We start from the raw sequence: 22702 nt of genomic DNA on the forward strand, positions 1-22702 counted from the left end.
GGTGATATTTAAACATATGTGTTCAAATATGGAGATCTCAGGATTGTATTATTTTTGACTACTATGAAATATACTTTTAAAAAACTCCTGAATTTCATCACCTGTTGAATAGAAGGAAGTTGCAAAGACAAGTTATCAAATGATAAGTAAGAAACTGGCAGGAGAGGAAGTATCTAATTGTTCATTTCATCATTGATCAGCAATGCTTCCCTGAGAAACTATGAACTCTGATACATAAAAATAGCAATCTTAAACTTTTAAAAACATATTTAAATTTTGGCCAAGGAAGATAGTAGCAATTCTAAACAACTTACTTTTGGATGATCCAGATCAGTTTGTATCACCGTGTGTTCCAGAGCTTTATTTCCAAATAGATCCCTGGGGATAATCCTGAATATAAAAATCAACCAATCAAATTCCCAACTAGCCTCCAAAGACTAACCCAGAGAGTAATTTGGGTCCTTTGTCTGAATCAGATTTAATGTCCTTATTCCTTTCTGGAACCTTCACCTCTCCATTGTGTGCCTTTGTCTCCTACTATGGTCCCACCTGGGCTTTCTCCACCATCAAATCTTGGATGTTTTCTTTAATATTCCACTCTAAGTGCTCATCAACAATAAGTAAATTTATTATATCTCTCTGGTAACACTTCAAATTTAACAGCTGCCTTTAACATATCATGTTGAATAACGTGAGAACTTGCTTTGAGAACCAGTGTCTCTTAAGTCTCCACCCTGACCCAAACCATAGGAAAAAGGGCATAGAGGTTAGAACCTTACAATGCTGTGTCGTTTCCTGAACCACAAGCTCCAGGAATTCTTCCTGTTCCCCAGTCTCTTGGTTTCCTATACATATTAGTACAGATTTAACTGACTTGACCCAAAGAGTGTCTCCAGCCCTCACAGGTGTTTCAGGAGAAAAAGGAGAAAGGTGTTTCAGGAGGCATACACTATGCCTCAGATTCCTCATCTAGAAAAGGCAGATAATATTATGTACCTCAGGGGGATCTTGTAAGAATTAGAAAAAGAATATGTGAAGCTCTTAGCACAGTGTCTGAGCTCTAGTAGGTGCTTCAGAAATGCTCAACAGAATTCCCAGGTGGTCCAGGGATTAGGACTGGGCACTTTTGTTGCCATGGCCTGAGTTCAATCTCTGGTCAGGGAACTATGATCCCATAGCCACATGGCACAGCCAAAAAAACATGTTCAATACTATTTATCATGTCTATGCTTTGGAAATCTGTGCAAGTATCAAAGATCAGTTGCTAAACTTTGTATGAATACCTTGATATAAGAAATGAAAATATGTTCAACTCAATATGAAAAAGGAAATCTGCATAAAAAGTTGTATTTCTAATGATGTGTACATATTTCATTTTATTTTTCTAATAGAATAGTACTATCAAAATACAAACTGATGGGGTTAGTCTCCAAATACTTCCTCTCTTTCTGGTGATCTGTTTTTCTAGGTGAGCTGAATTTAACCTGCAACCCCATAGGATTTCTCTTCCATACCACCTGCTCCCTCAGTTGCTTCTGATATCAATTTCTTTTTTGTTTCTTTTTCATCTCAAATCCTGACTCTGAATCCTAATTTCATCCTGTTTTATGCTGCTTCACATATGAAGGGCTCAGATCCTTCTCACTGACAGGCGGTTCCATAGCCTAAATTCTGTTAAAACACCAGTGTTGTTTCCACACTTACTAGTGTTTATACCTGTTCAGGGTTCATGATTCACACCACGTACAACTGCTTCTCAGAGTCCGGTCTTCTAACCAATTTCTAATATAATTCTCAGATTCTTGGCTTATTGCCTGTGACAATTCTTCTGGTTTAGCTTGACTTTTTTTTTTTTTGGCAAGGATCAGTGAAAAGTAGTGGAGCATTTGGGTTTACCAGGACCTCATTTTGGAGTGCACAGGAATCAAACATGGAAATTTATTCAGTGTATAAGCTGACTTACTGGAAAAAAAATGGGGGTAGAGGGGAGAGAATAAGATTTTATTATTACTAATCATTTGTATTTCTTCATTTTGATCATCTTTAGGTATGTGCACGCAGCTCTTGAAAAGCATGTAAAAATGAACCAAGCTTTTTTAAAATTTTTATTTTCAAAAAGCAGTAAAAAGATTTATACAGGACATTATGAAAATCTAATGCCATCATTAGGACCCAACTCCTGCAGGTTACCAGTGTGGGATCATCATCGAAAGCTGTTCGGCAAACAGGCAGGCAAGCAGGATAAGAGTATTCCTTTGATTACTATATTGTCACAACAACAATAATAATCAAGGGAACCTTCCTTTAGTTGGATAATCCTGCATAAATAATACAGTTAATCAAAATGTAAACATGCGGTTTTCCAACACCAGTATAGCAAAGGCAAACTAGTTGCAACAAGAACAATTCTGTTATCCCACAATAGTGATTCTTACACTTTGCTTCTTTGCTGTGTGATCCTTATGTATTTTTTCCCATTCATCGTCTTCCATATCCTGGTCAAATGTTTCAGGGTATGCTGGTAATTTGTCTTTGGGGCATTCTTCATAGTAACTCCGAACATATTTTCCTACAAACCATCCTTTGTATTCTTTAGGCATTTTGCACTCCAGGCCATTATAATGCACGTTGTAGTGATGCTTTAACCAGTAGTAGAGGTAGTGGATGTTATAATCACATCTCCAAGGGTTCTCTCTGAGCCACAAGAGTTTCAAAAAATACAAGTCTTCTAATACACCATAGTCAAAGTTTTGCAGACTGTTGTTTGATAAATCTAACTCTTCTAAATGTGTGAGTCCTAAAAAAGCAGCTAGAAACAGAAAATATTTATTAAACCAATGAGTAATTAGGTTAAGTGCACTGTATATTATAAGGACAAATTTAAAATTAAGAGACAATTCTCGCTGTTGAAAATAAAGGAAAAGATTTTCCTTAACCTCCTTTTTCTCAGAGTTCTTACTTTAGAAAACTTCCAAGTACTTTCTCTTCTCTTTTGAAATATATATACATCCTTTAGAAGACTAAAGAGGCCTTTCTCAGCTCTCTGAGGAACATCCTTCTTAAAAACCTGGGAACAATCTCTTTGAAATGGAAACATCAAGAGAGGAAACACTCCTGACTCCCAGTTACTGTGGGAGGGTAGAAGCCTTTAAGGCGCAAAATTATCTCTTGTCATAAAGACAGAAATTTGTTTTCTTCTTGATAAAGCCAATTAGCTACCGCAGATGGCCACTCCAATTGCTCAGTAAGGTTTTAGAATGAACTGTTTGGCAAGTGGTGCTGTCAAGGCTTCTTACTTAAGGACTGAAAGTGAAAGTCATTCATGTCCAACTCTTTGAGACCCCCGGACTGTATAGTCCCTGGAATTCTCCAGGCCAGAATACTGGAGTGGGTAGCTTTTCCCTTCTCCTTTTCCCTTCTCTGGGTTGGATCTTCCCTATCCAGGGATCAAACATGTATCCTGAAAACACACATATGCTAGGTTGATTCTGCTTGGCTATATAAAGGGAGAGATTTCTTTCTGCCTCTGCAATCTCTTAGCAGATTGCCTGTTGTGTACATCACATTCCAATTTAATGCTTATTCAATAATAAAAGAGTTTTCTTTCTCCACTACTTTGTGGAGAGGGTTTCTGTGCTGGGTAAGGACTCTGGTTTTAATTATATTTCCCTAACAGTATACATGTTTAAATGAAAAATTCTGAAACATGTTTTTCCTCAAAGCTCTCCCCTTGATTAGATTAACTAGAGTACAATTTTTTATTTGAAAAATCAGTTTTAAGTTAGATCTCTAAAAAATGTATTTTGTGCTCATGTGCATTTTTTAAAAATATCCACTGGAAAAATGCCACAGAAAGACATGAATTAGGAAAATATTTCAATGTAAGACATAAGTGCACAAAAAATGAGAAATGTGTTCTGAAATCTGACAGCTCTTTGGGAAATGAATAAACTCTGAAAATGCCTAGAAAATAGCCACTTCCAAGTTTATGGGGAAGGAATTATATTCTTGTATTGTCCAAAACAAAAAAAATTATTAATATTTTGAAAACATCTGGTTGTATTTTGGCAAGCTATGGTAGCTATCAGCTTTGAATTCATATGTATTTAATTTCACCAGAGGGTAGATAATTAAAACAAATATTAAACACATAATACAAAATAATACAACAAAAAGCTATTTTTCCTTCTCTGAGAGTAAAGAAATCTAAACATAAATTATCCCTATTTCAGTTAATGTGAATAGACCGGGTATGCTATAACAGGCCAATCCTGATTTTAAATATTTTGTTTATATTTTAAACATTTTCTCATTGCTGTTTTAAAATACTTTTGGCTAGGGTAGACAGTGCCCTTATGTGGAATTTCAAAAATACACTCTCAAACCAGTACCATTAACCATTTTCATATCATTTGTTCTCAGACAAAACCCATGTGTGCTTAGTTGCTCAGTTGCGTCTGACTCTTTGCAACCCCATGGACTGACATGGGGTTCCTCTTTCCATGGGGATTCTCCAGGCAAGAATACTGGAATGGGTTACCATGCCCTCCTCCAGGGGATCTTCCCAACCCAGGGATTGAACCCAGGTCTCCCGCATTGCAGATGGATTCTTTACCTTCTGAGCCACCTGAGAACCCCGTGAATACTGGAGTGGGTAGCCTATCGCTTCTCCAGGGGATCTTCTCAACCCAGGAAATTGAACTGGGATCTCCTGCTTTGCAGGAGGATTTTTACCAGCTGAACTACCAGGGAAGCCCCCCAAAGAATTATATTTTGGTGCAAAGCAATGACTTGGGTGCGGGGAGGAGGAGGGAGTGAGGAACAGGCTGCTGTGAAGGAGCAAAAGGTCAGCCCTTGCAATGATAGTTCTGAAAACACTGCATTAAAAAAAAACTTAACCTTTGTGAGTCAATCATCTCACTGTTTACTTTTCTTAATAGAAATTAGCCCTTCAGATTGAAAGCATCTGTAAACATTCCTATATTTTATTTTGAAAATGCTAAAGTTGTTACTTAAACCATACGTACTTGGGCACTTTGGAAAGCTACTTTTCATTTGCTCCTTAAACGAGGTAGATTCTAAAATGAGGCTGCCTTCTTTCCTTTTTCTGCAATAATATCTGGCATTTTATGAGACTGTATTATTCACATCGCCTTTTAAGATTGATATATTTCATTGCATTTGTATACCTACCAGCATACATCATTAAAGTAAGTTTGCTTTGGCAGTGTTTCAACTCAAAAACCCTGAAATATAGAAGGTATTTATTTTAAAAGTTTTAAAGGTCATTTTGACTTAAATGACCAGCCTGAAATGACCACTTAAAAGTTCTGAGATGCTTTTTTAGCCAGAGGATTTACCAAGGAAAGTGGTTGACATTTTCCAGATGCTCAGTACATATTTGTTAATGTAGAAAATATCATACTTTCTTGAAACTGAGTTGAACAAAAGGGGAAAGGGTAATACTGCAGGTATTATTTGCAATACCCAAGACATGGAAGCAACCTAAGTGTCTATTGACAGATGAATGTTTATGTATATATACACATGCACACACAATATTACTCAGCCAGAATGAAATATTGCCATTTGCAGCCATATGGATGGGCTTAGAGATTAAAATAATGAGTGAGTAAGTCAGTGAAACTATATACTACTATATATAAAATAAACAACAAGGATTTCCTGTGTAGCACAGGTCACTATATTCAATATCTTGTGATAACTTATAATGAAAAAGAATGTGAAAAAACACATATGTATTATTGAATCACTTTTCTATACAAATGAAACTAACAGTATTGTAAATCAACTATACTTCAATCTAAAAAGACCTAAACTGACATTTCATCAAAGACAAACAGATGGCTAACAGACACATGAAAATATGCTCAACATCACTCATTATCAGAGAAATGCATATCAAAACTACAATGAGATATCACCTCACACCAGTCAGAATGGTCATCATGAAAAACTCTACAAACAACAAACGCTGGAGAGAGTATGGAGAAAAGGGAACCTTCTTGTACTGTTGGGAATGTAAATAGATACAGCCACTATGAAAGACAGTATGGAGAGTCCTTAAAAAACTAGGAATAAAACCACCATATGACCCAGCAGTCCCACTACTAGGCATATACCCCAAGGAAACCAAAACTGAAAAAGATATATGTACCCCAATCTTCACTGCCGCACTATTTACAATAGCTAGGACAATCTGCTTTATTGACTATGCCAAAGCCTTTGACTGTGTGGACATTAAACTGTGGAACATTCTGAAAGAGATGGGAATACCAGACCACCTGACCTGCCTCTTGAGAAACCTGTATGCAGGTCAGGAAGCAACAGTTAGAACTGGACATGGAACAACAGACTGGTTCCAAATAGCAAAAGGAGTATGTCAAGGCTGTATATTGTCACCCTGCTTATTTAACTTATATGCAGAGCACATTATGAGAAATGCTGGGCTGGAAGAAGCACAAGCTCGAGTCAAGATTTCCATGAGAAATATCAATAACCTCAGATATGCAGATGACACCACCCTTATGGCAGAAAGTGAAGAGGAACTCAAAAGCCTCTTGACGAAAGTGAAAGAGGAGAGTGAAAAAGTTGGCTTAAAGCTCAACATTCAGAAAACGAAGATCATGGCATCTGGTCCCATCGCTTCATGGGAAATCGATGGAGAAAGAGTGGAAATAGTGTCAGACTTTATCTTTTGGGGCTCCAAAATCACTGCAGATGGTGACTGCAGCCATGAAATTAAAAGACGCTTACTCCTTGGAAGAAAAGTTATGACCAACCTAGATAGCATACTGAAAAGCAGAAACATTACTTTGCCAACAAAGGTCTGTGTAGTCAAGGCTATGGTTTTTCCAGTGGTCATGTATGGATGTGAGAGTTGGACGGTGAAGAAAGCTGAGTGCTGAAGAACTGATGCTTTTGAACTGTGGTGTTGGAGAAGACTCTTGAGAGTCCCTTGGACTGCAAGGAGATCCAACCAGTCCATCCTAAAGGAGATCAGTCCTGGGTGTTCTTTGGAAGGAATGATGCTAAAGCTGAAGCTCCAGTACTTTGGCCACCTCATGTGAAGAGTTGACTCATTGGAAAAGACTCTGATGCTGGGAGGGATTGGGGGCAGGAGGAGAAGGTGACAACGGAGGATGAGATGGCTGGATGGCATCACCGACTCGACGGATGTGAGTTTGAGTGAATTCCAGGAGATGGTGATGGACAGGGAGGCCTGGTGTGCTGCGATTCATGGGGTTGCAAAGAGTCAGACACGACTGAGCGACTGAACTGAACTGAGGACATGGAAGAAACCTAGATGCTCATCAACAGATGAATGGATAAAGCAGCTATTGTACGTATATACAATGGAATATTACTTAGCCATAAAAGGCACACATCTGTGTCAGTTCTAATGAGGTGGATGAACCTAGAGCCTATTATACAGAGTGAAATATGTCAGAAAGAGACAGATAAATATCATATACTAATGTATATATGTGGAATCTAGAAAGATGGTACCAATTAATTTATTTACAGGGCAGTAATGGAGGAATAGACATAGAGAGCAGACTTAAGGACACAGGTGGATGGGAAGGGAGGAGAGGGTGAGATATAAGGAGAGAGTACATGGAAACCTACACTACCATATGTTAAATAGATAGCCAATGAGAATCTGCTGTGTAACTCAGGGAACTCAAACGGGGGCTCTGTATCAACCTAGAGGGGTGGAATGGGGAGAAGATGGGAGGGAGGTACAAGAGGGAGGACACATGTTTACCTATGGCTGATTCATGTTGACGTTTGACATAAAACAATAAAATTCTGTAAAGCAATTATCCTTCAATTAAAAAATAAATTAATTTAAAAAAAGAGACAAGAACAACAACAACAAAAGAATAGTATTCCAAGGTGGCACTAGTGGTAAAGAACCTGCCTGCCAAGGCAGGAGACATAAGAGACCTGGGTTCTGTCCCTGGGTCAGGAAGATCCCCTGGAGGAGGGCATGGCAATCCACTCCAGTATTCTTGCCTGGAGGATTCCATGGACAGGGGAGCCTGGCAGGCTATGGTCCATAGGGTCAACAAAGAGCTGGACATGACTGAAGTGACTTAGGATAGCATACATGCATTAATACACATTTTTAAACAGTGGGCTTCTTAATTAGGAATACACAAATACTATGTACATTACAAATCTGATCACCATTGCAATCATTCTCAGTTCTTTCTAAATTCAGTGTGTTAACTTACCATGTTCATTCTTGTCAGGGGCTTTGCTTAGCAAATGGAGAAGAGATTTGAAGGATGAAAAAGAATTGATCTTGATCTAGGATTAGGTAAAAATCTATCTGGCTCTAATTAAGCATATTTTATCTTAATTTATGAGCATACTTAATTTTATGAACTTAATTTATTCTGCTTAGCAGAATGCTTCAAATTTACTGTTAAAGTCTTACTTTAAACAAGTTGGGACTTAATGAATAGCAAAGAGAATGCCAAATCTGAATTTCCTTTTAAAAAAAAATCACAACATGTGTAGCATATTATTAGCCACATACTCTTATTTTTAAAATATATTATACAAAACACTTCTTTGGGCCAATTGAATAATTGACCAATTGAATAACTGTTGCTTAGCAATATTACATACTATTACATACTTCATAAAGCAACAATTTGGCAAATATTTCCTTGAGTGCCAAGCAAGTTCTAATTAAATTCAAAGTTCTTTTTAGTTTTTCAAAAACTAAATTGTATTTACTATAAATGTTGCCAGAGAATACCTGTGGCCTGTTAAAAGGGCTATTTGTGGAACTTACCAGGATCTATGAATTGAATGCCATTGCTGCTGAGGTTTAATTTCTTTAATTCATGAACATCTTCAAACTCCTTGGGTCGAAGTTGGTTGATTTTATTATGTGACAAGTCAAGTTTAACAATATCTGGAGGAATGTTGTTTGGAACTTTCTTCAACTCTAGAAAAAAAATCATGTTCAGGTTACCAAGCTCTCCTCTTGACCCCACTGACTCTATCACTCATGTGGTAAAGAGTCAGCTCTTGAAAGGAAAAAGGATAACCCATCTAAAGCCAAAGAACTTTGCTATGAACAAGCCTGAGAATATACTGAATTCCACCAAAGCCGAGCAACCTAAGTGCATCTCACTTAGAGGAGGAGATAGCGCTCATTGCTGAAATGTTCTGAGAAACTTCCTAGAGACGGCAAGAAATCAAGGAGGACAACAGGCAGTGTGGGCTAGTTGGGCTCAAGGCTAACCATTTGTCAGAATCACCAAAGCTTTTTAAAAACAGAAAGCTGAAACAAAATAAAACCTACAAATCAAACCACTCCATGCGCGTCCCCTCTGATTCCCTTCCTACTCCTCTAAGAGCTTTGACTACTAATTACGGCCTCTCTGTAGCATCTTCATTTCATCCCTCTCCTCTCAACAGATAAGCTCAGATTTCACCATCCTAAAAAAGAAGCAAAAGCCCTTGACCTTGATGACCCTCAAGCTGTTATCTTATTTCTCCTTTCCTTGGATGCTAAAATTTGAGAAAGTATAGTCCTCATTTGCTCCTCTTGCTTCCTGATCACCATTTACTCCCTGAATCCTTGTGACTCAGTTGTACTCACTCATCCCTAACTCTTCCTGAGGTACTGCAGTAACTGGACTCCTCAGGAACAACAACGATAATAATGCTGCTACCAGTACTACTGCTACAAGAGAAGCCTCTGGAAGGAATCCAGTTTTCATAGGTTGATAGGCAATTAAGGTTCACCTAACTTTCATATTTATATTTGTCTTTAAATTATGCTTTTGTAAAACTATAAAGCGTGTTTAGTTTATATTTTAGCATACTACTTGCCCTTTATTTTAATCTTTAGCAAAATATTCTGAAGAGGTTTTGCTCAATTCTAAGTAGAGCAAGTGGAATCTGTGAAGAGAAACAAACCTGTTTGGACCTAAGAAACTAGAAGCAACAAATAAAATATGCAGATTAGTTCATACCTGAGAAGTAGCATGACACAAAGACTTCTTGAATATGTAGAAATTCTTTGAACTAGGAACAGTAAAGTTCATGAAAGGTGGTATACATCTATCCGTGATTCCCTTTTTGCTAGAGAATAACTGAGTTGCTGATAATTTCTTCCAAATATTTTTTAAAAACCCTCTGGTATATATGATTTCTTAACTAATAGTATGTTTACCTTCATAAAGATCCAGTCTTATTTCCTCCCTTCTTTTAACAGTTTAGAATTCATGGTCAATGGATTCCTTCTCTGGTATCCTTATTACTGTTATATTAGCTTTTTCTTCTTGATGGGATCTTGGTATCTTAGTATCTCTGCATAAGAACTTTTCTAGGTGTCCTAACAAGTGTTATGTGCAAGAATCCTATAAGCTAGTAAGTACATTTATCCTCATTTTACAGATAAAGTAGAGGCACAACTTATTCATAGTCATACACCTAGGATTTAAACACAGACTTGCTAGCCCCCAAACCTATGCTGCTTCTTTTTTTTTTTTTGTAGTTTTTTATTTTTATTTGTTTTTTTACTTTACAATACTGTATTGGTTTTGCCATATATTGACACGAATCCACCACAGGTGTACATGAGTTCCCAACCCTGAAGCCCCCTCCCACCACCCTCCCCATATCATCTCTCTGGGTCATCCCAGTGCACCAGCCCCAAGGATCCTGTATCCTGTATCGAACCTAGACTAGCGATTCAAACCTATGCTTCTAAATGCTGTGCTCTGCTGACTAGTCATGGTACCTTTCAGTCTCATTTATGCTGCCCATCTGCCTAGAATCCTCAAACTTGGCATATGTAGGGTAACGTGAGGATTGGGCAGCAACAGGGGTGGAAACAATATATTGGGATGGCTATAAGACCTTTCTGGCTCTGTATTTAAAATGACTTCTCTCTGCTTTCAAGCAGACAACAGTAATAATACTATTTCTGCTTTTTTTTCAATAGTAGATAGCAACATTAGACACAGTGTACATCTTATTGATTTTCTTTTAATTTTTGTACCTTCCTACCCATGAAAGCTTCATGAAGAAGGTTTAGAACAATGTCTAATATATCACAAATAAATAAGCCAGACTCTAAAATGGCACCCAACAATTCTTCTACTGATATTCATGTTCTTGTGTAAACTCTTCTCCCTAAGTATGGGCTGAACCTAGTGACTTGCTTCTAACAATAGAATGTAGCAAATATGATAGGATGTCACTTTCATAATTAGGTTATAAGTAATTATGACTTCTGTCAGGCTAGCAGACTCTCTTCTGGTGGCTTTGATGAAGCAAGGTGCCATGTTGGAAAGGCTTACATGGCAAGTAATTAAGGGCAGCCTCTGGCTGACAGCCAGCAAGGAACTCAGGCCCTCAGTCCTTCAGGAACTGAATCCTGCCAAGCCATATGAGCTTGGAAGAAGATGCTCTTCCAGTTGAGCCTTCAGATGAGACCACAGCACCAAGCCCTGGTCAATACCTTATTGCAGCCTCGTGAGAGATCCTGAAGCAGTGGACTTAGCTAACCCATGTCTGGCTTCCTGACCTACAGAAACTGTGAGATAATAAAGTGTGTTGTTTTAAGCTGCTAGGGTTTGGGGTAGTTTTTAGGCAGCAACAAAGTTAGTTATCTAATAACACATGGGAAACAATGAGCTTGTTAAATATGTTAAGTTTCAGTTCAGTTGCTCAGTAGTGTCCCACTCTTTGCAACCCCATAGACTGCAGCATGCCAGGTTTCTCTGTTCATCACCAACTCCCGAAGTTTGCTCAAACTCATGTCCATTGATTATGCCATCCAACCATCTCAGCCTCTGTTGCCCCCTTCTCCTCCTGCCCCCAATCCCTCCCAGCATCAGGGTCTTTTCAAATGAGTCAGTTCTTTGCATCAGGTGGCCAAAGTATTGGAACTTCAGCTTCAGCATTAGGCTTTCCAATGAATATTCATGACAGATTTCCTTGCGGATGGACTGGTTGGATCTCCTTGCAGTCCAAGGGACTCTCAAGAGTCTTCTCCAACACCTCAGTTCAAAAGGATCAATTCTTTGATGCTCAGCTTTCTTTATAGCCCAAATTTCACATCCATACATAACTACTGGAAAAACCATAGCTTTGACTAGATGGACCTTTGTTGGCAAAGTAATGTCTCTGCTTTTTAATGTGCTGTCTAGATTGGTATAGCTTTTCTTCCAAGGAGCAAGTGTCTTTTAATTTCATGGCTGCAGATACCATCTGCAGTGATTTTGAAGCCCAAAATGATTCAGCAATATTGAAAGTATGAAAGTGAAAGTGTTAGTCGCTCAATCATGTCCTACTCTTTGCGACCCCATGGGCTGTAACCCGCCAGGCTTTCTGTCCATGAAATTCTCCAGGCAAGAATCCTGGAGTGAGTTGCCATTGTCTTCTCCAGGGGAATCTTTCCCACCCAGAAATCGAACCTAGGTCTCCCTCATTGTAGACAGATTCTTTACCATCTGAGCCACCAGGGAAGCCATAAGAATATTGAGCCCTCTTATAGTAAAATTGCTTTGAAAATTTGGATTGACTTTATTTCCATCCTCTGATAAGATACTGTCTCATTTAACCTAGAGCTGTGTCTGCCAACACATAGAAATGTGAAAGATTTTAAGATTTGAACTTATTATAATGATGAAATACTGAGTAATATCCTCCTTTAGGACCAGCAAGACCCTGACTGGAAAGCTACATTCTATCTTATAAACTCCATGTAAACAAGGAGATGGAGATCCTAGGAAGAACTGAAAACCACAGAGAACACTTGAGGGCAGGCAGAAGAAATAATTTCTTGACATTTAGCATTTAGAATAATTATTGGCAATGAATGGTTGTGGCATTTTCTCAGATTTTTAAAAGAGGAATAAAGTTTTATTTCAAAATATCCAGGATCCCAGCTCCCCTCTCTTCCCTCACTGTGACCACATTAGTCTAAGCCACCATCACCTCTTGTCTGGATTATCCCAATATTGTCCTAAGTCCACATGACTTTAAAACATAAGTCAGATCTGTCATTTTACCAGATGGCAGAATCCTTTGTTTCTCATCTCACTATGAATAAAAGCCCAAGTCCTCACCAAAACCCTACAAAGCTATTAAGGGCTGAGGTCTTCCTTGCCAGCAGAGTTAGTATCTTCTAGGCTCTGGAAGAAGGCAATGGCACCCCACTCCAGTACTCTTGCCTGGAAAATCGCATGGACGGAGGAGCCTGGTGGGCTGCAGTCCATGGGGTCGCTAAGAGTTGGGCACAACTGAGCGACTTCACTTTCACTTTTCACTTTCATGCATTGGAGAAGGAAATGGCAACCCACTCCAGTATTCTTGCCTGGAGAATCCCAGGGACAGAGGAGCCTAGGGGGCTGCTGTCTCTGGGGTCGCACAGAGTCGGACATGACTGAAGCGACTTAGCAGCAGCAGCAGCAGGCTCTGGAAAGCAGCTTATTTATCAGGATTTGCTTGCTGAACCAACATCTGCTGGGTTGGGCATGAGAGTGAATGACAAGAGACCTTTCAAGCAACCACTGTAGAACAAGCTAAAGTGCTGCTGCTGCTGCTGCTGCTAAGTCGCTTCAGTCATGTGCAACCCTGTGTGACCCCATAGACGACAGCCCACCAGGCTCCCCCGTCCCTGGGATTCTCAAGGCAAGAATACTGGAGTGAGTTGCCATTTTCTTCTCCAATGCATGAAAGTGAAAAGTGAAAGTGAAGTCACTCAGTCGTGTCCAACTCTTAGTGACCCCATAGACTGCAGCCTGCGCGGCTCCTCTGTCCATGGGATTTTCCAGGCAAGAGTACTGGAGTGGGTTGCCATTGCCTTCTCCAAAGCTAAAGTGGGTTTACCACAAATAAATGGGTAGAAAAAATGTTTATGAGAACACCCTGAAACCCAGCTTAACCATTGTGGCAGACCTGTGGAAGAGGAATATGAATTGCAGAACCAACTTTGGCATTTTTACCAGCAGCCCTGGGTAAAAATAGGATCCACAAGTAATACCACTAAAGGCAAACCAAAGCCTCTACCAGTAGGCTTAGAACACATGGAAAAATCTTATTTGTTGTACTGATGAGTAAAAACAGGCCTTTGTTTTTAACTTTAAACTTAAATGACAATTGCAAATACTGATGTGAAATATGGTTGCCTTTGATAAAGATTATATCCCAAGACCAGAAGTCAAATTTGGTCAATGCCCCCATTTCTAGACCAGGCACCACATGGTTATTTGCTGCTATCCAATAAATTTTGGTAAACCTTCAATAAATACCAAATGTACTTGATTATCACCCCTGACAAGCATTGCTTCTCCTCTCACCAAAACTTTGCTGATTTTGAGGAGGAAATTGGGATTTTTTCCATGTAATTTCCCATTTAGTAGGCTATCTTGATCGTCAGCCATGTCAGAACTACTCTGAAGTTTTGGTAGTGGTAGGTGAAGAGACATAAATGGCTTTAGTCTATTGCGAATTAAAGATTCCTAATTACTCTTCAAACTAATAGTGAAATTAACTTTGGAGGCAGCTGGGAGCAATTTTTGGTCATAATCCTCCCGAGCCCTAATCTTAGCAGGAAAATGAATCCTTAAAAATAGCAAATTATTCTGATAAGTGTGAAGCTAAAAAGCAGTTTTTAAAACTTACTTTCATGTATTTTTGCTAAATCCATCCATCTCAATAAGGCATAAATATGCCTTTTAACTAATCTCACATTTATTCCCTTTGAAAGACTAAGTTTTGATGGCAAAGTGCCTGTCTCCCAATGAATAGAGCTATTATTTCTTTTTCTTGTTGTCAGATGTTTAAGGCAAAAATAGTAATCTTTGAGGTCTATGCGGTCAAACTGGTATGTATTAGGTACCCTACGCACACCATCTGGCTCATCATCCGTTGGTTGGGGAAGGTATAACTCCCAAGGTAGGGGAATCTGTATTCAGGTTCCTTGATGTGTTGTACAGAGCCTGAGGACAGTCAATACTGGGAGGAACCACCCAGAAGGCTTTTATAAAATCTTCTTGGTTAACAGGCATACCCCTAATCTTGAAGATGATGGTATATGGTGACTTGTATGGTGACCAATTGGAGAAGGCAACGGCACCCCACTCCAGTACTCTTGCCAGGAAAATCCCATGGATGGAGGAGCCTGGTGGGCTGCAGTCCATGGGGTCGTGAAGAGTCGGATATGACTGAGCGACTTCACTTTCACTTTTCACTTTCATGCATTGGGGAAGGAAATGGCAACCCATTCCAGTGTTCTGCCTGGAGAATCCCAGGGATGGGAGAGCCTGGTGGGCAGCCATCTATGGGGTCACACAGAGTCGGACACGACTGAAGCGACTTAGCAGCAGTAGCAACAGCAACATGGTGACCAATGGCTTGGGACCTGCTTAGGGACTACCTACATGACCTTAAAGGGCAACTTCTCTGCTCCTCAGCTTCTTTCGTCCTAAAATGATAATGCTAGTATTTCTTTTAAGGTTGTGAGGAGTAAATGTGTGTGTGTGCTCAGTCGCTTCAGTCATGTCTGATTCTTTGTGACTCCATGGACCATAGCTACTCTGTCCATGGGATTTTCCAGGGGAGGATACTAGAATGGGTTGCCATGCCCTCCTCCAGAGGAATTTCCCACGCCAGGGACAGAAACCAGGTCTCTTGCATTGCAGGTGGATTCTTTACTACTGAACCACTGGGGAAGCCCAAGGATTAAATGACAATGCATAAAACTGCTTTATCTTAGGCACACAGAGCATTTAGAAGGCAGCTCTCATTAATATGGGCTTCCCTGGTGGCTCAGATGGTAAAGAATCTGCCAGCAATGCAGAAGACCTGGGTTTGACCCCTGGAGAAGGAAATGGCTACCCACTCCAGTATTCTTGCCTGGAGAATTCCATGGACAGAAGAGCCTGGTGGGCTACAGTTCGTGGGGTTGTAAAGAGTTGGACATGACTGAGCGACTAACACTTCTTCTCATAATTACCACTGCTAGTTCTACTCGTGCCTTCTTTAGGGCTTCCTTGGTGGCTCAGATGGTAAAAAATCTGCCTGCAATATGGGAGACCTGGGTTTGATCCCTGGGTTGGGAAGATCCCCTGGAGAAGGGAACAGCTTCCCACTCCAGTATTCTTGCCTGGAGAATTCCATGGACAGAGGAGCCTGGCAGGTTACGGTCCATGGGGCTGCAAAGAGTTGGACACAACTAAGTGACTTAAAAAAAAAAAAGAGATTCTACATGGTGTCCAACATGTGGAACACAATAAAAAATATTGCTATATTCTGGCAGAGAGTTAAGAGATGAACACTGCTGAACATTCATTCTTAGTAGTTGACATTTATTATCTATTTGTAGAATGGAGTAAGGAAAAGTACAATGGATAAAATTCAGATTGTCATACTTGAATTCTAGTCATGATTTTTAATTTCTATGTATTTTTATTTTTAAAAGTTGCTTAAATTACTGCTTTGTAAGAGCAAAGGAAGCAGCTCAATTATTGCCATCAATCTAAAGAACGGGGCCTTGTGCCAGGTAGTACCAAAGGGAATTTAAAAGATAAGATCCTTGACTTTAAACTTATGGGAATCAACAATATAATAAAAAATGAAAAGTAAATGATCAGCTGAATCAATAGAGTGATATCAACCATAGTGAGAGAGATTTATATTGATGACATTAAAAGAAAAAACTACCCTTCATTTTATAATCTAAAATGTATAGGCTCTGATTTACATCATTATTAATACATGGAGGAAGTTAAGTTGTCTTTAGTGTATGAACCTGAATGATATGTACTAACTGTGCGTGTCATGAAACTTTGCTTTCCAGTAAATAATATGTTTCTAAAGCAAGGGTAATTAATTTATGGGGCATATCTGAAAGGTTGTGTTTAGACAACAATCACTTGAGGAAGGAAAGCAATAAAAATAAATTTGTATTTTTCTAAGTTGATTTTTGCCAAGAGACAAAAATATTATGGAAACAAAGACAAAGGCAGAAATAGACTCACTAGAGCGGGAATAGCCTAAGGGTAGAAAAACAGTAAAAAAAAAAGTTCTTTCCTATTATGTTATCTTTTCTTAAATTACAGTGTGGTCTAGTTGTAGAAATCTTCAATTTCGTTTTGATGGCATTTTTTTTCTCAGATAATTAATGAGTTTAACTCTATTTTCTCTGGTATAGCAAGTGCAAATGAACTTTAGCTTAAGGATAGAACCTCAGCAATATCAAGTAATTTTCTAACTCAAGTCTAGGAATAGTAGCTTTGTAATAGTTTTTTTAAATATATAATTCAAGGTTTTAAGCATTACAAAGAAAATCCTAGTAAAACATGTTCTTTGGCATGAAGCACCAAGTACTTACTGTAACAGTGTTAGGGAAATTCCACCCAATCTGGCTACAGAGAAACTATGTGTAGTGACTTTCCTCAAATTCTTTAATGCTTCCCTTGTTCAGGAGCTTGTTTGAACATGATTAGATTAATTCTTGGAGAAGGTGATGGCACCCCACTCCAGTATTCTTGCCTGGAAAATCCCATGGACGGAGGAGCCTGGTAGGCTGCAGTCCATGGAGTCGCAAAGAGTCGGACACGACTGAACGACTTCCCTTTCACTTTTCACTTTCATGCATTGGAGAAGGAAATGGCAACCCACTCCAGTGTTCTTGCCTGGGGAATCCCAGAGACGGGGGAGCCTGGTGGGCTGCCGTCTATGGGGTCGCACAGAGTCGGGCACGACTGAAGTGACTTAGCAGCAGCAGCAGCAGATTAATTCTGGATGCCAGCAGGCTCAGGTGGACTTACCTTTGCTGCTTACCTGTGAGACCACTAGCAAGTGTCTGAATGTACCTTAGCCTCTTTCTCCTCCTCCTCCCTTCTACAGATGGGGATATTACTACTACCTTGCTGGCAGCTGTGGATAGCGTGTATGTGGAATACCTGGAGCATAGTAGGTTCTCAATTAATGAGCACTTTCTCTCAAACTTAGAGGATCCCATGATGGCATCTCCCAGCTTACAATGCTGTAATCGCTCTACTCTAGCATCAAAATTCAGAGTGTCATCGTAAGCAAATCTTTCGGTGTCATATGGTCATGGTGAGATCTAACCAGGTGCCACCTTCCACACTCAGAGTGAGGGGGGCAAGCCTTGAGCATGACTTTGCTGATAAATCAACAAATTGACTTCTGTTTCTTCAACATTAACAGATTCCTCTCTATAATTTCTTTGAGACGTGCTGGAGTCTCTCGGTTCATCTTAACCTTTCCTTTCTGTTCTTAAAAAAAACCCAAAAAAACCTTACAGTAATTGGAGGGAATAATACCATGTTCTATACGACCCTAATTCAGCGACATCTGGCTTTAATATTACAAATAAGTTATTAACCCATGCTAGAAATGAAAGAGACAACTAAATTGTTTGTTGTCCTAGGGTTGATTAACAGTGCTCAGACCACACTTTGATAGTGTCTTCACTAATATGTTAAGAGCCTCACTAAAATCTCCCATGGTGGAAATGACACCCAAAATTCTAAGTCATGAGGTGGGGGTGGGGGTGCAGGGATTCATAACATTCAAAAAGGATTTTTTAATCATCCACAAAAATGAAAAAGTAAGCAACTTACAAACCTTTTCTTCTGCAGTCCAGTGTCTGTATGGGAAATACGTAGTTGTGGCAAAGAGAAGAGTCCACCTCAGTCTTGATGACTGGGGGTTTTCCTGACAGTTGGGGTTTTGGCTCCAATTGTTCATTTCCTTCTTCATTACATAACTGTTCAGATTTTATCTGCCTCAGTTTTTTATTTTTCAGTTCTTGTGGGCTTTCACACTTGGCATAGTTCCCCAAATTCCGATTCCTTGGAATCTGCAGCATTGAAATAAGCGTTTCCATCTCACAAGTACAATGCCAGGGGTTGTCATAGAGACGCAGGTAGCTCAGGAGAGGTGTATAAATGAACACTTCCTCTGTCAAGACTTTGATCTGGTTGTGCTGCAGTAAGAGAGTGGTGAGTTTATTTAAACCGAAGAAAGCTTCACTCTCAATTTTGGAGATCTCATTCTGTTGTAGATCCAAGCTTTTCAGCTTTTTAAACTTGGAAAACATGCTGTTCTTCAGTATGCGGATTTTGTTTCTTGCTAACAGCATGTGCAGCAAATCCTGAGGCCAGTCAGGCAGCACATAAACTAGTTTTCTTTCTTGACAATCTAAGTATTTTTCGTGAAGGTATGTGTACACTTCACAGGGGAGGCCTGGTGCATAGCGTTTGACCGGGTTGGAGCTTTTCCGGCTCCCACCAGCCCGGCCATGGTTCACTCGGTTTCTTGCACCCCCAGGGCTTGCCTTGCGGAGCTCAGCGGCTTTACAAAAGAAAAGTAGGATTACGATGGTCACCACCCGCATCCTGACATCCAGCTGGTCCCAATTACTTGGTGTGACAGATGGAACCACGAAAGTATTCCTTTGAAATCCAAGTTTGGGTAATCTTAACTAAAGCAGTTCAGGAAGAATGAGACCCAGCTGAGGTACGGCAGTCCCTAGATTGCAAAAGGAAAAAAAATAGAGACCTTTGTGAACACTGCAACTGATGAATAAAATCAAATTATCAAGTTTTTTTTCTAAATTATAAAAGTATGATAATACATTTACAGGAGACTTGGAAAATACAGAGCAAAGTTACATATAGTTCCACTATATATTACAACTATTTTTAAGTAGGCAAATTAAGATTTTTTAGTTGGGGTTTCAATATCAAACTCTCAAAAATTAATAGAATAGACAGAAAAGTAGAAGGAAAGAGTAGACCTGAGAAACACTACGAACAAACTCAACATAATCAAGATTTATATAATTTTCACCCAATAGCAGGATGCAAATTCTATTCAAGTTCCCATAAACTCTAAACCAGGAGACATGGAACTCAAGTTATTTTTTAAGGCAAAGGCATTCCAATTATTATAATAAAGGTACATGTAGAAAGTGGTGTAGAAAGCTCTACGCCCTCCTGCTTGCCTGGTTTCATGGCTAAATGTTTGGCCTCTGAATGTGAATCATGGCTCTTCTACTTGCTTAACTGTGTGATCTCAGGCTAATTGCTTAATCTCATCTTTAGCAACTGTAAAGAGGGACCGATGATACCTCTAGCATTTTGGGGGAAGATGAAACAGGCTCACCGCAATGAATATTTCACAGTTCCTGGTCCAGGGGAAGAACTCAGTTTAACTGTTAGGATTTAGCATTATGAAAACTGAAACTGGATTCAAGAAATTAAAGGGATTCTTCTTATAGCTTTGAGATGTGCAAACAAGAGTAGGACTCCAATGGATGTTCTGCTGAACTTATTTTTCTGTTTCCTTTGCTATCTCACAATCACCAATCATGTTGAATGTGGGCTCTAGAAAGGCTCAGGGTAAATCACCAACTGTCCTTGCCATCTCCTGCACATCTTGGTTCAAATGCCACCTTCTCAGCAAAACCTTTTCTGGCTGCTCTATTTAAGGTAGCACCCCTTTCCACTCACTGGTGATTCTCTAATCCATTTCTTGTTTTATTTCTCTCCAGAGCACGTATCACCATCTGTCAAAATAAGTATTTTGCCTCTTTTGTTTATTGTCCTTCTTTCCCAACTAGGATATAAACTTCCTAAGGACAGGAATTTTTCTCTATTTTGTTCACTGCTGTTATTTCCAGCACCTGCAGGGTTTCTAGTACATAGCAGGTTCTTGTTAAATGTTTGTTGAATTGCATGAATTCAAGTAACTGCTGTTTAAAATATAAACAACCTCATAAATTTAGTTATTTTTTTGGAATCTATTTTTCCCTTCAGTATTACTGATGACTTCCAAAATCTGCACATTTTAAACAATTTTTTTTCATTTTTAAAATTCTAAAATTGGTTCTGGTTTGCACTTATTACTTAGGACACAGTTGTAAGGAGGAAGAAATGTTCAAAATGGATTTGTAATTAATAACATTTCTGTTGTTATTATCATGGGGCTCTGAGGTTATGAGCAACAGATGTGTTTTCTATTCATTGTCTCAGTGTGAATGCCAGGATCACCCCCTTGCCTGGAGTTTTCCTGATTGTAGGGTTCTCCTCCATTTAGAATGCCTTCTCCCCTCTTTGCCCCAAACATTCCTCCCATTCACTGTTTTGTGTTCCCTCACTGTTTCTCTTCTGTCTCAGATTTGGAGTCTTACTCATGCCAGTCTAGACCCAGAGAGCTGATTGTGTAACACTTTGCTGTCTAGCTCTTTGCACACGTCTTGATTTCCCTTCTAGATCACAAGCTGGGCAGGTGTCTCTGGTCCCAGAACTCACAGGCACTTGGCCTTTCTGACTCTCCACATATCAATCTAAAATTCTTTGTAAACTTTATGGCTATCCAACCTAAAATATAAACATTCTGTTAATTACTGTGCATGCTGAATTATTCATGACATTCATGCTAAAGTATTTGCTGGGGGGAAATGTCCCGATGTCTGCAACTTACTTTAAAATGCATAAGAAATTAAGATGAATTGAGGGACAGAGAGGATGTACAGGTGGGTATGTGATCAAGCAAATATAGTAAAATATGAATTGTAGAATATGGGTGATGGTTATATTCATTGTACAATCCATCAATTCTCTCAACTTTCTTTGTATGTTTGAAAAATTTCATAATGTTAAAAGGAAACACAACCTCCCAAATTAACAAAAATGTCATACCACAACAAAACCAGATTGGTTTTTTCCAAAAGCTTCGAAGCTGAAAAGCTCTAAGTATATACAGTTTTCCCCCACAAAGTAGTATTTTTCTCTTATCCCCTTTCCTTTTGTAATCCTCAAACAATAATAAGCATATTTTAATTTTAAAGCCCAAAGAAATCATTTTTCTAGGAAAGGAAACCATATACTTAGAACAAGTTACTTACCAGGGGTTTTGGTTTGCTTTCTAATGAATACACAGCATTGAATGCAGGGTGGAAAAACTTTAAGTTTAAATATTTGTAATATGTTTTTTAGTAATATGTAACTTGTTTGATTTAGGTTTCTGTAAGAACCTGCAAGAGCTGAATGTCTCTGACTGTCCATCGCTCACAGTGAGTATAAGAAGCTAATTTTACTGTTGTTTATATGGATTCAGACTTGCTCCACTAGAGTACTAATAACACAGAGGTTCTGCCAAAACACATGTCTGTGTGCTCATTTATATTAAATATGGAGAAAGCAAACATTGACAAGAAATATTATCCAATTTATATAATGCTATTATTTATCCTATAGGTATGCCCAAGGTTGGAATCTCTGAAAAGTGAAAACCATTCAACAATAACACAAAAATGAGCTATATTTATGTTTAAGGTCATGTGCGTGTGAGACAGAAAAAAATGGGCTCCAGCAGAGACAACAGGGTCAATCTATCAGTCTTCCTGGCTGTCAACTGTGGTGCCCAAGAGGATGGAAACGAACACGTAACCCTAGTCAGCTCCTTCCTGGTCCCTGCCTCCAGGCTTCCTCTGCTTTCAATCTGTCTTCCACTGCGTGACCACAGATATTCCTTCTAAAAGGCAGATCTGACCATTTCACTACTATCTTCCACCATTTATACAAACGCCTGTCATCCACACTATGGGATAAAGTCAGCTCTTTAAAATTACTGTACTCTGGAGACCCTCGGTGATCTTGCCTCT

The 22702-nt window shown here is 39.2% G+C and overlaps 2 protein-coding genes across 2 annotated transcripts in view; one reads left to right on the forward strand and one right to left on the reverse strand.

Annotated features, from left to right (window-relative positions):
- FBXL13 (F-box and leucine rich repeat protein 13) overlaps nt 1–22702 on the forward strand; it is a 196874-nt gene that overhangs the window by 62842 nt on the left and 111330 nt on the right. The window contains exon 8 of the mRNA XM_013963219.2: nt 22059–22111. Coding sequence (XP_013818673.1) covers nt 22059–22111 — 53 coding nt within the window. The remainder of the gene's footprint in view (nt 1–22058; nt 22112–22702) is intronic.
- The window catches only part of LRRC17 (leucine rich repeat containing 17), a 40685-nt gene continuing 19840 nt past the window's right edge, over nt 1858–22702 (reverse strand). The window contains exons 2-4 of the mRNA XM_013963247.2: nt 18658–19563; nt 8831–8986; nt 1858–2809 (exon numbers count right to left, since the gene is read on the reverse strand). Of these exons, the coding sequence (XP_013818701.2) occupies nt 2412–2809; nt 8831–8986; nt 18658–19429 (1326 nt within the window). The 5' untranslated portion in view covers nt 19430–19563 and the 3' untranslated portion in view covers nt 1858–2411. The remainder of the gene's footprint in view (nt 2810–8830; nt 8987–18657; nt 19564–22702) is intronic.

This window comes from Capra hircus, chromosome 4 (genome assembly GCF_001704415.2).
Source record: "Capra hircus breed San Clemente chromosome 4, ASM170441v1, whole genome shotgun sequence".
Classification (NCBI taxonomy): domain Eukaryota; kingdom Metazoa; phylum Chordata; class Mammalia; order Artiodactyla; family Bovidae; genus Capra; species Capra hircus.